The following is a 15,176-nucleotide window of genomic DNA, read 5'->3' as shown; positions in this document are numbered from 1 at the left end:
CCGGGGCCGCCCGCTCGCACCGCCCCGCCCGGGGCCGGCCCGCCGGACGCGCCGAGCCGCACGGAGCCGCACGGAGCCGCACGGAGCGAGGGCCGCGCCCCTCGGGAGGGGCACCGCGAACCGCGGAAAACAGCGGAACAGCGGAACAGCGGGCTGTTCCTGAACGCCCTCGCTCTGCTGGGCTCAACAGCAGCTACAGTCCCGCTTGTCCGATTCAGCTGTTTTTTCTTTTTTTTTTTTAATTTTTTTTTTTTTGTTTGTTTGACTCAGACGCGTTTTAAAAACTTTTACTCTGGTTTTAGTTTCGTTTGAAGGGTGAGATAATGCAGATGTTATAATTCATGCTGTTACAATCGGAAGCTAATTATTTCTTAATTACACTATAATATACATATCATATCATATTATATCTTATATTATATCACATTATATATTATATTATGTTATATTATATTATATTATATTATATTATATTATATTATAATATTAATATCTATTATATTATTATATATTACTATATATAATATCGTAATATATTAATTATATTATATATAATATACGTAATATATATATAATATACGCATATAATTACATGTATACGTAATGTACATATTATGCCATATTCTATTCCATTCTGTTCTATTCTATTCTATCCTATTTATTACTATATATACTATATATATGTATGTATATATATGTATTACTATATGTAATATATATAGCATATATGTATATATAACGTACATATGTCATATTCCATTGTATTAATTACTATATATAACAATATATGTAAAATATAATATAATATAAGTGAATTATTACATATATATAATGTACATATTATGTCATAATTTATTCTATTTATTACTATATATGATGATATAATATATGTGATATATATAATATATGTGTATTCTTATATGTATCTATAATGTACATATTATGTCATATTGTATTGTATTCTATTCTATTCTATTTATTACTATATATACTATATGTAATATATATAATATATGTGTATTATATGTATATATGATGTATATATTATATTATATTATATTATATTAATTATATTATATTATATTATATTAATTATATTATATTATAGTGTCTATTTCTGAATTACACCATATAATACACTATAAGCATTTCTTGGCCTATCAGTTTTGGCCACACCATACTGTAAATGTTTTAAAGCTAATAATTTAACACTGGTTTTTGTGGGTCTTAATACAATGTATCCTTCATAGTTCTATTTTTCTAAAGTATTTAATTTTTTTTTTGGTAAGGCCGTCCTTTAAAACTTATTTCTATTTCTCTCTTAACAATATCCATCCTATTCCATAACATTTCTAAATTAATATTTCTTACCTTAAAATTTATATACAAATACATACTATATAAAAACCTCCGATCAGGTTTAAAAATTTTCTACAAATCTATTTCTTACATGCTAAAAGGAGAATATTTCCAGCACTGACCAACAGCCAGAGAACACTTGGTGTGTACAGCCAGTGTCATCTTTATCCTGAGGCACACGCATATTCATGTGTTTCATGCATTATTCAGACATTCTTGTGGACTTTCTGATGTTTTGGGAACTCCTTTGTTTGACTTCTTCACACCCTGGCTTATCTGCATGACATGCTGCGTGTCAGGCCAATGTGTTTTATTTCTTCTTGTGTCTCCATCCTGCTGTTTCACATCCTCTGATAAGGATTTAGTATTAAATTAAATTAAATTTAACGTGGTATTCTCGAATTGCTCTGGTTTGTTATCACCTGGACAGGTTGGTCAGTGGATGGCCTTAGACTGCTTTTAGTTGCACAAAAGCTTTTTTTATAAACAATGCATTCATCACACCATTATTTCCATAAGTGATACATAGATTTATATTCATTACACTACTATTTCTGTGATCAATACAGTGCATACTTAAACTAATAGATTATATTATATTAAGAAGCAGCTAAAAAGAGTTATAATTGGTACTTTTTGCCAATTATTATAATAAAATAAACTCATTTAATAATAAAAATTATTTAATTATGAAAATTAATTTAATAATAACAATAATATACTTATAATCACTAACAACATGCAAAAGCTAATACATAAATGCAAAAGCCAATCTTATCTGGTTATTGTTAAAAATAATAAAACACATTCAAGGTCCCCAGCGTGTCGTGGGTTGTTTTGTCTCCACCAAAAAGTTACAGCACTGCCAGCTACAAAGCTGGTAGATAAAAAGGTGCCAATATAAAACAGGGTTGTGCACCTTACAGAAGAAAAAAACATTTCACTAAGGATGAAAAGCAATGCTAATAATCCAGACCAAAGCCAGCTTTAATGAATATTCACACATATTAATTACCTGACAGTGACAGCCAACCATTTGGTATGTTTGTATCACGGCTCATTTTTTGCCTTCACAATGACTGGAGAGAGAAAATCAGAGAAAAAACCAAATTTACTTCATTCACCCTGTGAGTTGTGGTTCGGAACTATCCAGTGTGTTTTTCTGCCAATAATCTGATCACCAATGCTTTAATTCTTTGCTCCTCAAAATCATTAAGCAGATTTAAATTACAAAGGCTTATTATTTTGTGGGCTGCCCCATCCTGGAAGTTTCCAAGGCCAGGCTGGACGGGGCTTGGAGCAGCCTGGGATAGTGGAAGGTGGGCAGGGGGTAGGATGAGATGGGATCTAAAGTCCAGCCCAGATCAGTCTGGGAATCTGGGACACCAAACCTTCCAGGTTTCACCCAGAGCACTTCCACTCTGAGGCAGAGCATGAGGAGAAGGTGTCAGATCCCTGCCTGGCAGTGGCAGCAGCCCAAAACACTTCCATGGCCCCAGCCTTCCCTGGCACACCATTTGGGATGAGCTCCAGGGGTGACGCAGGATTGGGGAGCAGCTGCCCTGTGACCCAGGGCTCCTGCAGAGCCACAGGGACGGGAGTGAAATCCCAAAGTTTTTCTTGGCTTCCCACTGCCAGAGGGCAGGGATGGATGGGATTTTAGGAAGAAATTCCTGGCTGAGAGGGAGGTGAGGCCAGAGCAGCTGTGGCTGTCCCTGGATCCCTGGCAGTGCCCAAGGCCAGGCTGGATGGGCTTGGAGCAGCCTGGGACGGTGGAATGTTGTAGCCATGATATTTTATGAAAAACCCTTTGCTAGGATTTTTCTCCTATTCTAGCTGAGAAGGCTCAGAAAAGAAATGTAAACAATTAACTATTTGATGGCTGTGGAATGTGGTCTGGACATTGTTCAGTAACAGATGCACCTTTGATTGGTTTACGTCAGTTGTTTCTACTTAATAACCAAAGATGCAGCTGGCTCGGACTCTCTAAGAGCCACGAGCTTTTCTTATCATTCTTATCCTTCCTAGCCTTCTGATGGATCCCTTTCTTTCTATTCTTTTAGTATACTTTTAGTATGGCATTTTAATATAATATAGATCATAATATAATAAATCAGCCTTTTGAAACATGGAGTCATTCTCGTCTCTTCCCTCATCCTGGCACCCTCGAACACAACCACAGAAAGTGTCCCTGCCACGGCAGGGTTGGAATGGGATGATTTTTAAGGTCCCTCCCAACCCAAACCATTCCGGGATTCTGCGACAGGAGACAGTTTTTGTTGGACTTACAGCCAGGTGCATTTTCTCGCCCAGACGGACCAAGGTGACTTTTTGTCCCTCGCAGCCCTGGTGCCCGGCCGGCAGTGCTGACATTGTCACTTCATTCCCTGCAGAGCTCAGCTCCTGCTCATCCCTCCTTGCTCTCCCGGCCACTGCCCTCTCACCGCGACCTCTGCCTGCCCTGTCCTGCTCTCACACCCCCCACACGAGGCTCTGTGGGGTTTTCCAGACCTCAGCAGCTGTTGGTCTGCCTTGGGAATGTCCCACAAGCTGCCCACAGCAGGAAATGGGATGACTTTTAGGGTCCCTTCCAACCCAAAGCATTCCATGACTCCTGGACCTCCATGAGGTCTCCCCGCACCTCCTCGCCCCTCCGCCCCTGCCCTCACTCCGCGGCCGCCCTTTAACCCCGCTCGGAGCGCTGGCCCAGCCCGTGCCCATCGCAGCCGCTGTTCGTGGCACTCGCGGCCCCTCACGACAGCGGCCGCCTGTCGCGACAGCCGCAGTCCTCCGCGGCGGCAGGGGGCGCTGCGCGGCGCTGAGGGCCGGCCGCGCCGCCATGGCCCTTCCCGGCATTCCCTATGAGCGGCGGCTGTTCATCATGGCGGACCCCAGAGACAAGGCGCTGCAGGACTACCGCAAGAAGCTGCTGGAGCACAAGGAGATCGACGGCCGCCTCAAGGAGTGTGAGCGCGGGCACGGCGGGCCGTGAGGGGATGGCGGGTGGGCGTCTCTGAGCGCCCCGCGGGGTCCCGAGAGGGAGCGCGGCGGCCGCGGCGCTGCCCGCGCTTCGTCACGGGCCTGGCCGGGCCCCGGGGGCGGACGGGGCTGGGCGCTGCCAGTGCCGCCGCTGGGTCCCGGTCCCCTCGGGAGAGCTCCGGAGGGTCACAGAATCACGGGGACATTTAGGTTTGGAAAGATCTCTGGGATAAACGAGACCAACCTGTGGCTCTCATCATCTTGTCAATGGACCAGAGCACTGAGTGCCACGTCCCGTCGTTCCTTGGGCACCTGCAGGGATGGAGACTCCACCGTCTTTCTTGGCAGCCTTTCCCCAATGACTGACCACCCTTTCTATGAAGAAATTTTCCCTGACATCAATTTAAACTTACCGTGGCCCAGCCTGAGGCCGTTCCCTCTGCTCCTGTCCCTGTTCCCTGGAGCACAGCCCGACCCCCCGGCTGTCCCCTCCTGGCAGGAGCTGTGCAGAGCCACAAGGGCCCCCTGAGCCTCCTATGCTCCAGGCTGAGCCCCTTCCCAGCTCCCTCAGCCTCTCCTGATGCTCCAGACCCTTCCCCAGCTCCATTCCCTTCTCCACATTAGTAAAAGGGTCTGGTCCTGTGCTCCTGTGGGTTAAAGGTTACCAAAATCCTGTGTTTCTTTCCTCTTCTAGTAAGGGAACAGCTGAAAGAACTCACCAAGCAGTATGAGAAGTCAGAAAATGATCTCAAGGCCTTGCAGAGTGTTGGGCAGGTACGTGAGGGAAATGAGATGTTGACAGCCTGTGCTGCCTGTTGAAGTAACCTTTGCATCCATTTTTAGCATCAAGAGAGGGGAACAGTCCAGGTAAAACCAACAGGGACTTTGGCAGCAGGAACTGACTCAGGGTGTCTGAGTCCTGCAATGTTAGTTTCCCTTGAGGCTGATGCTGTATTTCCTCTTTTACAGATTGTTGGAGAGGTTCTTAAACAGCTGACAGAGGAGAAGTGTGAGTACACTGAACTGTTATATTCTCTGAGATTGTGAAAATCAGGGAGCCATGGGATGGTTTGGGTTGGAAGAGACCTTTAAATCCCATCTCATTCCAACCTCCCATTATCCCAGGCTGCTCCAAGCCCTGTCCAGCCCTGGAACACTTCCAGGGATGGAGCAGCCACAAAATAATAAGCTTTTAAACTTCAAATCTTGTTAAAGTTATGGAGAAGTAAAGAATTAAAATGCTGGTGATCAGCTTATTGGCAAGAAACATTCTGATTAATTCAGAATCACAGCTCAGAGGGTGAATTGAGTAAATTTGGGGTTTTTCTGCAATTTTCTTTCTCCAGTCATTGTGAAGGCTACAAATGGACCAAGATACGTGGTTGGCTGTCGCCGTCAGGTAATTATCTCTGTGAATATTCATTTAAAATTTGCTTTCTGTGGAATATTGGCATTGCTTTTCATCCACTGGGTCCTTAGTGGAGTAGTTTTTATTCCTTTAATGTGCACACCACTGTTTTACACTGGTACCTGCTCCCCTCTCCCTTTGTAGTGGTAGCAGTGCAACTTCCTGCTGCAGACAAAATAATCCACAGCATTCCCAGGACCTTGCATGTGTTTTATGATTTTTATTGAGTCAAAACTCTGCCCTTCTGCCTGATTTTGGACTCTCTGAAAATGAATGATTATGAAAGTTGATTGTGTAATTTCACCATTGCTGTGCTGTGACTGTTGCTGTCACACTGCTGAGTTTTACCTTTAATGTTATTTCACTTTATTTCATAATCATGGAATGGTTTGGGTTGGAAGACACCTTAAAGCCCATCCTGTTCCACCTTCTGCCATGGCAGGGACACCTTCCACCGTCCCAGGCTGCTCCAAGCCCTGTCCAGCCTGGCCTTGGGCACTGCCAGGGATCCAGGGGCAGCCACAGCTTCTCTGGGCACCCTGTGCCAGGGCCTGCCCACCCTCCCAGCCAGGAATTCCTTCCCAAAATCCCATCTAACCTACTCTCTCTCTGTCTAAAGCCATTATCTTCATCCGTATATTTTTTTTTCCCTCTTTCTGGAGAGAAACTGATGTTCATTGCAGAATTTTGGGACATAAGTAAACTTAGTTCCCCTGTGGGGCTTGTGAGGTAATCTTGATGTTCTGTGTTGAAACAGAGCTGAATCCTAAGGGATAGGTTGTCCTTGGATGAACCAGCACTTTGGAGTTTATTCTTCACTAAAAACACTCTTTTATCTTAAAAGATCCTTGACTTGCTACCAGAGGCTCAAAGAAAAGAAAACAACAACAAAAAAAAAACCTCATAAAAACCCCTGATTGTTTTCAAAATGTCAAAATATCAAAGACAAACCATTTCTCCTGGACTAGAAGGACGAGTTTTTGATCAAAGCCCTCCTGGCTGAGCTGCTGCTGCTCAGGAGGCAGCAGAGCAAGGCTGTTTAAGTGGGAGCAAAATTACTTCCCTATCTCAAGTGCATTAGCTAAGAAGGTCAAGTGGTTTCTCTTTGTTTTCTTCTCACTGCAAAATAACTTCAGTCTGTTGGGCAGAGTTGAATCTGAGAGAATTCCCAGCTGTTATAAAGTTCTTTGGATAAGGAAGCTGGAAAGAGGCCTTAGTAGTGACTAAGGAGGGGGACAGCTTGATCCTAAACCCTTCCAGAGGGTCAAGGACCCATGTGGCAAGGGACCTTATAAATCCCCCAGCAGGGACAATGGGAAACTTCCAGCAATCCTGGAAAAGGGTTGTCAAAATCCTCTTTTAATTCCAGCAAAATTTAGTAGGGTGTACTGGAATGTGTTTAAAAATCCCATAAAAATGGAATATGCAGACAAAAACTGCTGAGGCAGGAGAGGAGGCATCCAAGGTGAAAGAGTAATAATTGAATAGCTGACTTCAAAGAGGGCAAGTAGTGACACAGGAAAATGTTGAACTTTTTGTGAAGGTTGTTATTCTGAAACAGCTGTTCCTGTGTGGAGCAGAGGGGAGGATTAGATCCCACCGATGCAGTCAGATTGACAGCAGTAAAATTAAAAATTAATGATGGACTAGAAAATAGTCTTTGTTTCAAAAGAGGTGGAGGTAAGTTAATGAGTGCTTGGTGTGTCACTCTGTAGCCTTGTTTTTTCTGGTGTGTGATGGAGCAAGGAGTGCAAACTCCAGTGAACATTTTGGCTAAAATCAGGGATTGTGTTGGAGTGGGGTTCTAACAGAATTCCTTTTTTTGGGACTAGCTTGACAAGAGTAAGCTGAAGCCAGGGACAAGAGTTGCTCTGGACATGACCACTCTAACTATTATGAGGTAGGATTCTGCTCTTCTCATCATAAAAAGGGGGAAAACATTACACAAAGAATTGAATAATCACTTCTGCAAAATTTTGTAAACATTTTCTGCAAAGCAATCTTTAAGTAAGGACAGTTATTTGAGGGAAGACGTGTGTCTGTTTTATATGATTTAAAAAGAAATTGGTTGTTCTTCAGAAAAATAATGACAGTATTTTCAGTCGTGTTTTAAGCTGTGTTTTAAAACTTTAAAAGGTTTGCTGAGTTTGGGTTTTTTCCTGGTTTTTTAGCATGTGAGGTGGGAAGAGAAGAAATAATCTTCATATTGCTCTACAATTTATGGGAATAACTTCACGAATTTATAAATGTGTCTGCACCATACAAACATCTCCTCTTAACTCTTGTTTTCCAGATACCTGCCCAGGGAAGTGGATCCACTGGTTTATAACATGTCTCATGAAGACCCAGGAGATGTTTCCTACTCTGAGATCGGAGGCTTGTCGGAACAGATCCGAGAGTTACGGGAGGTACCCAGTGCCTCAAACCCCCATCACATCCTGATCCATGCTCTCAGTGAAGCTTTGCAGGCCAAAACCTCCTTTTTGATATTTGTTCACCACCACCATGGGGCTGTTCAAGGATCCTCTCAGATCAGTGCTTTTCATGTTTCATTTGAAATGCTTGGACTGGGATTAAGATGAAGATGATCCTTTAGAGAAGAAGGGTTTAAAGGATCCAGGACCCTTTAGGCTGTGGGAGTGCCTTGAAGTTCAAGTGGCAGGGCCAGCAAAGCAGACTGAATTTTGCTCAAAAACTACCAGGATTGCTCTGGGGAATGGAGTTAGGACAGCAGGGATGTGATTTGAGCAGAGAGCACTGAGAGAAAGCAGCAATTGCCAAGGCAGGGGGATGGATTGTTCCGTAGGATCTCTTACATTTTCTTATTAAATTGTTTCTTACACAAAAATGCTGCCAATAAATAATGCAGATAGGTGAAAACAGGCTGGCATGTGCATCATTAACTGTTTTACAACTCAGAGGCTCAGGTTGCTCTCTGTCCCTTCACAGGTCATTGAACTGCCACTGACAAACCCAGAATTATTCCAGCGTGTGGGAATTATCCCTCCAAAAGGCTGCCTGCTCTACGGCCCCCCGGGTGAGTCTCAGCAAAGGCAACAAGTGTTTGGTTGTTACTTCCAGACTCTGGCAAGAGACTTCTTTGGTTTTCCTTTCCCTTTTTTTATTTTTTCCTTTCCTTTTTCCTTTTTCTTTTTCATTTTTCTATTTTCTTCTGGTTTTTCCTTCTTCTCCCTCTTCCTCTTCCTTTCCCTTTTTTTCCCTTTCCCTTTTTTTCCCTTTCCCTTTTTTTCCCTTTCCCTTTTTTTTCCCCTCCTTCCTAATTCTCTGGCAGTCAGTGTTGAGTCAGTAATTAAACAGCTTCAATCTCTTGTCTATCCAGGCACAGGAAAAACCCTTTTGGCCAGAGCAGTTGCCAGCCAGCTGGATTGCAACTTCCTCAAGGTGAGTAGTGGCACTGTCCCCACACCCAGGGGGTCTGTTTGCTCTCCAGTCTCCTCAGACACATCCTCTGTCCTTCCCAAGGTGGTGTCCAGTTCCATAGTGGACAAATACATCGGGGAGAGCGCTCGGCTGATCCGAGAGATGTTCAATTATGCCAGAGATCATCAGCCCTGCATCATTTTCATGGATGAGATCGATGCTATTGGTAAGGCTCATGGCTTGGGGGGTGGCTGGGCTCCCCTTTAAGGCTGGAGTCAGCTGCAAAGCCAATTCCCCCATTTGAAAGGCAAAAATCAAGTAGCAGAAGTGATGGGTTTGGTGTGCTGCAGGTGGGCGCCGCTTTTCCGAAGGCACATCAGCTGACCGAGAAATTCAGAGGACTCTGATGGAGGTGAGTGTCCAATTCCTGACTGTGGCCTGCACAGCCACATTAAATAATAGTACAGGTGTGAATCTGGGATCTGGCTTTGCAGAACCTTTTCTGGGTTAATAAACTAAAAGTTAACTAAGTGCTGCTTTTATAAAAGGCAGCTGCACATTCTGGTAACTCAGCCATGAGTTCAGTGTGGAGACTAATTGAATCTTTTTTAATTGCTGAAATGATGTGGGATATTTTCTTTTGCTTACTGCTGCTCCTTGCATCTTTGAAGGTTTGCAGAACCCCCCCTTTCTGTCTCTTTTAGTCCCAAAGATACCCAGTCTATAACATTTTTGGACTCTTGCAGTTGGATTTTCAAAGCTAGGAGGAGCACTTGTATTTCTTTGTTTCTGTATCCATTGCTTTGATAAACTGGGTTGTGTGAAGAGAATATTAAAACCACTGGTGACAATTAGAAATTCTGAATCTAATGGGAACCTTCCTTAGCCTGTGTTTGCAAACAGTTTGCCTGGTTCAAAAGAATGTGTCTGCCTTCCATAGAGAATTAAATCACTGTGATCAAAGAGCAAGTGCTTTGAGTGTTCACAGTGAAATGCCTTCCTGTGTGTGGATTAGTATTCCAGAGGCTGTTCTTCAAGTCTAATTGGAATGTCCTGGCCTTGGCACTACAATCCAAATGTGTCAGGCAGCCACTGGCTCCTTTAGTCCTTGCAGTATTTTCTTTGCCTCATTGTTTTAGTCAAGTGTTTCACGTTTGAGCTCAGCTTTGCTCAATGTCATTTTCTGTGGGCAAAGCATTTTCAGTGTCTCTTCAGCTCTTCATAGCTTGGGATGGAATATTCAGGGAGCTCAAGGCCTTGTAGGGTTTTTTTTTTTTTACTTGGTGAAGAATACTTGGGCAGGAAAACAAATAAGACTGGGAAGATTTGGGGTTGTTTAAAACCAAAGTTCTGTTCCCTGTTAGTTGTTGAATCAGATGGATGGATTTGACACTCTGCACAGAGTTAAAATGATCATGGCTACCAACAGACCTGACACCCTGGATCCTGCCCTGCTGCGGCCCGGAAGGCTGGATAGAAAAATCCGTGAGTTTCTGCTTCCCAGTGGCTGGAAGGAGGATGTAATCCATGGGAATTGTGGGTTTCTGCTTTGATTGAAGCTGTAATTCTTTCTAGATATCGATCTACCAAATGAACAAGCCAGATTAGATATTTTGAAGATTCATGCAGGTCCTATCACTAAACATGGTGAGATAGGTAAGTAGAAGTTCCCTGGATGTCATTCCTGCTGCTGTTTGTGGGGATGGGAAGAGGGTGAGTTGTTACAGTGATTCTGACTGTATTCCCACCTTTTCACTGCCCACACAACTTCCCATCTTGGAATTCTACTTGTTTTATTTTTAAATGCATCCTGATTAAACTGTTAAGTCTTTGAAAAGGAAAACTGAATATAAGCCCTTGGAGCCCAGCTGGAAACTGGAAAATCAACAAGGTTCTCATCAGGCAGTTTCCTGTTTCTAATGGAATGGCTTAGTGCAAGTAAAGAGTGTTTTCATTCACCCCTCAATGAAAGAAATAATGCTAATGAAGAAGTCTGAAAGCAACAGTCTTTAAAAGTCAGGGAGAAACCTTGGAGTTTGGAGATGGCATAAGCAAAACTGTTGTCTGGTAGTGGTGTGGGTCATTCTCTCAGGAGCGTAAGGAGAGAATAATAGGATAAAATGGGGAGGGTTTATTTAAGGACTGTGTTACTCTGAGCTGCCCAGAGTCCTGCTTGCACAGGGACTCCTCCCAGCTTTCCTGGAGGAAGCTGGGGCTGGGCTTTGCCTTTAAAGCAGCGCTGGCTGCCTGGGAGCACAGCAGTGCCCCAGTGCCACCCCCACCCTGTGTGCTGAGAGCAGCGATTCCTGCAGCCCCTGGAGCTGATCCCAGTCACCATCTGGCTGCATCAACAGCTGCAGCTGAGCTCAGGGACAGCAGGAGGGAGCTGGGGGAGGGCCAGGGCTGGGCACTGCTTTTCTTAGCAGCAGTGTTGGCTTAAACCTGCACGTGGCTGCAGGCTAAGAGAGAGAAGGAGCTCCAAAGCAAATCATGAGCCTGAGGTAAAGTTCTTGGAGAGAAACTTCTTACAAGGCATGGAGTGACAGCATGAGGGGGAATGGCTTCCCACTGCCAGGGGGCAGGGACAGATGTGAGGACAGTGAGGCCCTGGCTCAGTTTTCCCAGAGAAGCTGTGGCTGCCCCTGCATCCCTGGAAGTGTTCCAGGCCAGGTTGGGTGAGGCTTGGAGAAAGTGAAAGGTTCCCCTGGCCATGGCAGGGGTTGGAATGAGATGGTCTTGAAGGTTTCTTCCAGCCCAAACCATTGTGGGATTCTGGAATTCTCCTTCATCCTGTTCTCGTGTCTTTGGCACTGCAGTGGGGTCATTCCTTCTGCTGTTCAGCAAGCTGAGGTGTCAGGTCCTTGCTAAATTCCTGCATGTGATGTGGAAAGACTGTGATGCTCAGCTTTGATACTGCAAAAGGAAGGCCTGAATTTAGCAGCAGGGTGAGGTAGAAATTGGATTAAAATTCAAAGATAAGGATTTGCTCAGGTTCCAGCATGAGATTCTCCTGCTTCAGCCCTGGTGTCTGATGAAAACCCTAAACTTACAAACCTTGCACTGTCCAACTTGTTCATTCCCCTCACTTACATTTTTTAACTTTCAAATTTTCAAAATAATTTTTTATGTGACAGTGTACTACATGGAATTAAAATACAGCTGAAGAACTACTCATCTTTAGGAGCTTTTGGATTCTTGAGATAAAAACATTCAACTCAAATGTTTTGAATTTTATACAAAAGGGAAACTGAGAAGTTTTCCAGGGAGTTAATAATTTTAATAAGCAGCCTTGCAGAAATCAGAACTTGCTGGAGGCTCAACATTGGTTTAGAAATTGATTTCCACTGAATTATAACCATGGCCAATCTCTTAGTAAATAGATGTGCATAAAACATCAGGCTTAATATATTAGGACACCAAGTTCCTTTAGTAGGTGGAGTGTTGGAAGTGGAAAGGGACTGAGTTATGACCACTTGGAGAGAAGTTTTCTGGGCTTTTACAGCATTTAAGTGATAAGAACATTGCCTTGATGGAGCTTTTGCACTTCATGTTGATTCTTGTAACCACAAGTTGGTAACTTTGGGATTTAATTATATAACATGAGCTCTTGGCCGCCACATATTCCTGTTTTAATGGAAGGGCTGATACAGCTGCTGATTCCAGTTAATTTATCAGCCCAATGGGCAGCTCTGTTTGCACTGAAATCCCAAGTTTGGGAGCTGGATGTGTATTTTATTGGCATCCCTAAGGGGAAGGGTGATTTATTCCTAATGGGTGCTGGTGTTTTATGAACAGATTATGAAGCAATCGTGAAGCTTTCAGATGGCTTCAACGGAGCAGACTTGAGAAACGTCTGTACTGAAGCAGGTAATTCCTTAACTCTTCATTTGGATGTGATAAATCTTGGATAATGCTGAATCTTGGAGCTGTTCCTCTGTGGATTAAACCCAGGAGCTCAGAAGTGTTCTGCTGGAACAGAACATTGAGCTGATCTGAGTCAGCCACTTGTTGGTTGATCATGATGTGTCCCACTGTCTCATTAGAACCAGATACATTCCAGAAACAGAGATTGAACCCATTTTCCTCCTTTTTGGAGAAAATTCAGGGCTCTTGGTACCCATGTGCCTGCAGAGTTGATGCTATTTTATGCTTTTTTCACATGAAAATTTGTGCACTTGGTGTTTGCCTGCACGGGCAGGCTGAGTAACACAGTAAATGCACACTCAGAGTTTAAACAAGTTTTCTTTTTAGTACTCCCTTAGTTCAGAAAGGTGAATTCCCTCCTCTTCCCAACATCCAAAACATGGGAAGGTCATGTAGATTGTGTAACCTGGATCAGTTTTCGTTTGAATTTGGGTGAAACTTCATATTCTGTCTCTTCACACTGTAAAATCCTCCCTCCCAGGGATGTTTGCGATCCGTGCTGATCATGACTTCGTAGTTCAGGAAGATTTCATGAAAGCTGTCAGGAAAGTGGCTGATTCCAAGAAGCTGGAATCCAAGCTTGACTACAAACCTGTGTAAATTAACCATAGAATTTGTGATTGATTGTACACATCCTACTGGGTTAATGCATAAAAAAAAAAGGAGAGAAATAATGTACCTCTTGATTATCATTGTAAGGTGTTTGTGTAGCATGTAGCTAGTAATTTTGGGAATGCTAGTTGCAAGTTGGCTACAGGAGTGTGTTTTCTGTACAATTCTGAAATGCAATGTTTGTTACAGCCCAGGCTCAGTAAAAATGTGTGGAGATGTGTTGTTCTCTTAGCAATTATGGTGGGAATTTATAAACGTGCCTGAAGGGATTCACAAACAGAAGAAAGTCAGTTCATTTCTTGACTTTTTGTATATCAGTAAATCTCCTTTCCCCAAACAGTTTATGAATAAAACCTGTTTAAATCTGTTTATCCTGGTGGATTTTGTGTGTAGCTCTCACAGAGAGGTGAATTTTGTGTCTTCTGAGCTGGAGGAGCAACTTTTCTCTGGTGTAAGGATTGGAGTCCTGAGCCTAACAGAGGAAGCCTAACCCTTGGAGAGAGAAGGGACTGGTGGGGTCTGGACAAAACTGCCCCCAGGGCTGGAGGTGGCTCAGCAGTGCCAGCACAGGGGACAGGCACTGCCCTGCTCCTGTGGCCACACCGTGCCTGGTACGAGCCAGGTGCCCTTGGCCTCTTTGCCCACCTGGGCACACTCATTTGCTGCTGAATTCTGGAAATAGGATTTACCTGAGCTGGTGTTTATTTACTGCAAGAAGTAAACAAGGTGGTGGTGGTTTTAAGGGCATCTGCTTTACTTTTATTTTTATTTTCCAAGCAGTTTCACCCCGAGGGGTGCACACAGACCCACTGCACTGTGCAGCTCACCTGAATGTTGCACTGGAGCAGCAATGCACTAAATTGCACGTCTGGCTACTTCTAATTATCTTAATTGGATTATTCTGGGCCTGCTCAGCTGACAGACAAGTACATTAGATTAGCTCTTGACTTCCCAGGAAACACACAGCATCTCCCTGGCAATTTTAACAGCTGTAGTTTTATTTCCTTTCCCATCACAGATCAGACAGACGGTCTAAGATGTAGAACAGTTAAAACAGGACAGGCAACAATATTTCCCTGTTTATATGGCTGTTACAGACCTTTCTCCCTGTTGTGGCTGTGTCAGGAGTGTAAAGATGCAAATCTCAGGTTTAGTTTTAACACCCTTTTGAGTGCAGCTCGTACAGCCCATGTGCTGGAACAATGAGAACATGAAATCAAAGTCCATTTCTGAGCAGAACGGTGATGTAAACAGCAAGCTGAACCTCTGGCTGAGGGAATTGTTGCTGAAAGGTGATTGTTGAAGGTTTCTCAAAATTTTATTTAGTAAAAACAGCAGAAAGGTGCACTAGAAATAATAATTGAGATTCTAAAATTCCGGTGCTAGTATTTCCAAAAGGACACTTCCAATTTTATTTAAGCAACCAACCCATTGAGTTTGCTTACTTTGACTAAGCTTCCCTCAGAAATTCCACTGACACCAGTGTAGAATTTTGGTTCACCGAAAAGCAAAG

The 15,176-nt window shown here is 43.5% G+C and overlaps 1 protein-coding gene across 1 annotated transcript; it reads left to right on the top strand.

Moving 5' to 3' along the window:
• The first annotated feature begins 4,155 nt into the window (after positions 1-4,155).
• On the top strand, positions 4,156-14,030 carry PSMC6 (proteasome 26S subunit, ATPase 6). The gene is made up of 14 exons (XM_041458509.1): positions 4,156-4,325; positions 5,033-5,112; positions 5,308-5,347; positions 5,685-5,737; positions 7,579-7,646; positions 8,040-8,154; positions 8,696-8,783; positions 9,087-9,148; positions 9,230-9,353; positions 9,478-9,539; positions 10,492-10,612; positions 10,703-10,783; positions 12,923-12,994; positions 13,533-14,030. Exons 1-14 carry the CDS (start codon positions 4,199-4,201, stop codon positions 13,649-13,651), a joined length of 1,212 nt encoding a protein of 403 aa, XP_041314443.1. The 5' UTR covers positions 4,156-4,198; the 3' UTR covers positions 13,652-14,030.
• The last annotated feature ends 1,146 nt before the right edge of the window (positions 14,031-15,176 follow it).

This window comes from Pyrgilauda ruficollis, unplaced genomic scaffold, assembly GCF_017590135.1.
Source record: "Pyrgilauda ruficollis isolate IOZ18807 unplaced genomic scaffold, ASM1759013v1 scaffold129, whole genome shotgun sequence".
NCBI classification, from domain to species: Eukaryota; Metazoa; Chordata; class Aves; order Passeriformes; family Passeridae; genus Pyrgilauda; species Pyrgilauda ruficollis.
Note: the sequence above shows the minus strand (reverse complement) of the source record. Positions and strands in the feature narration are given on the sequence as shown.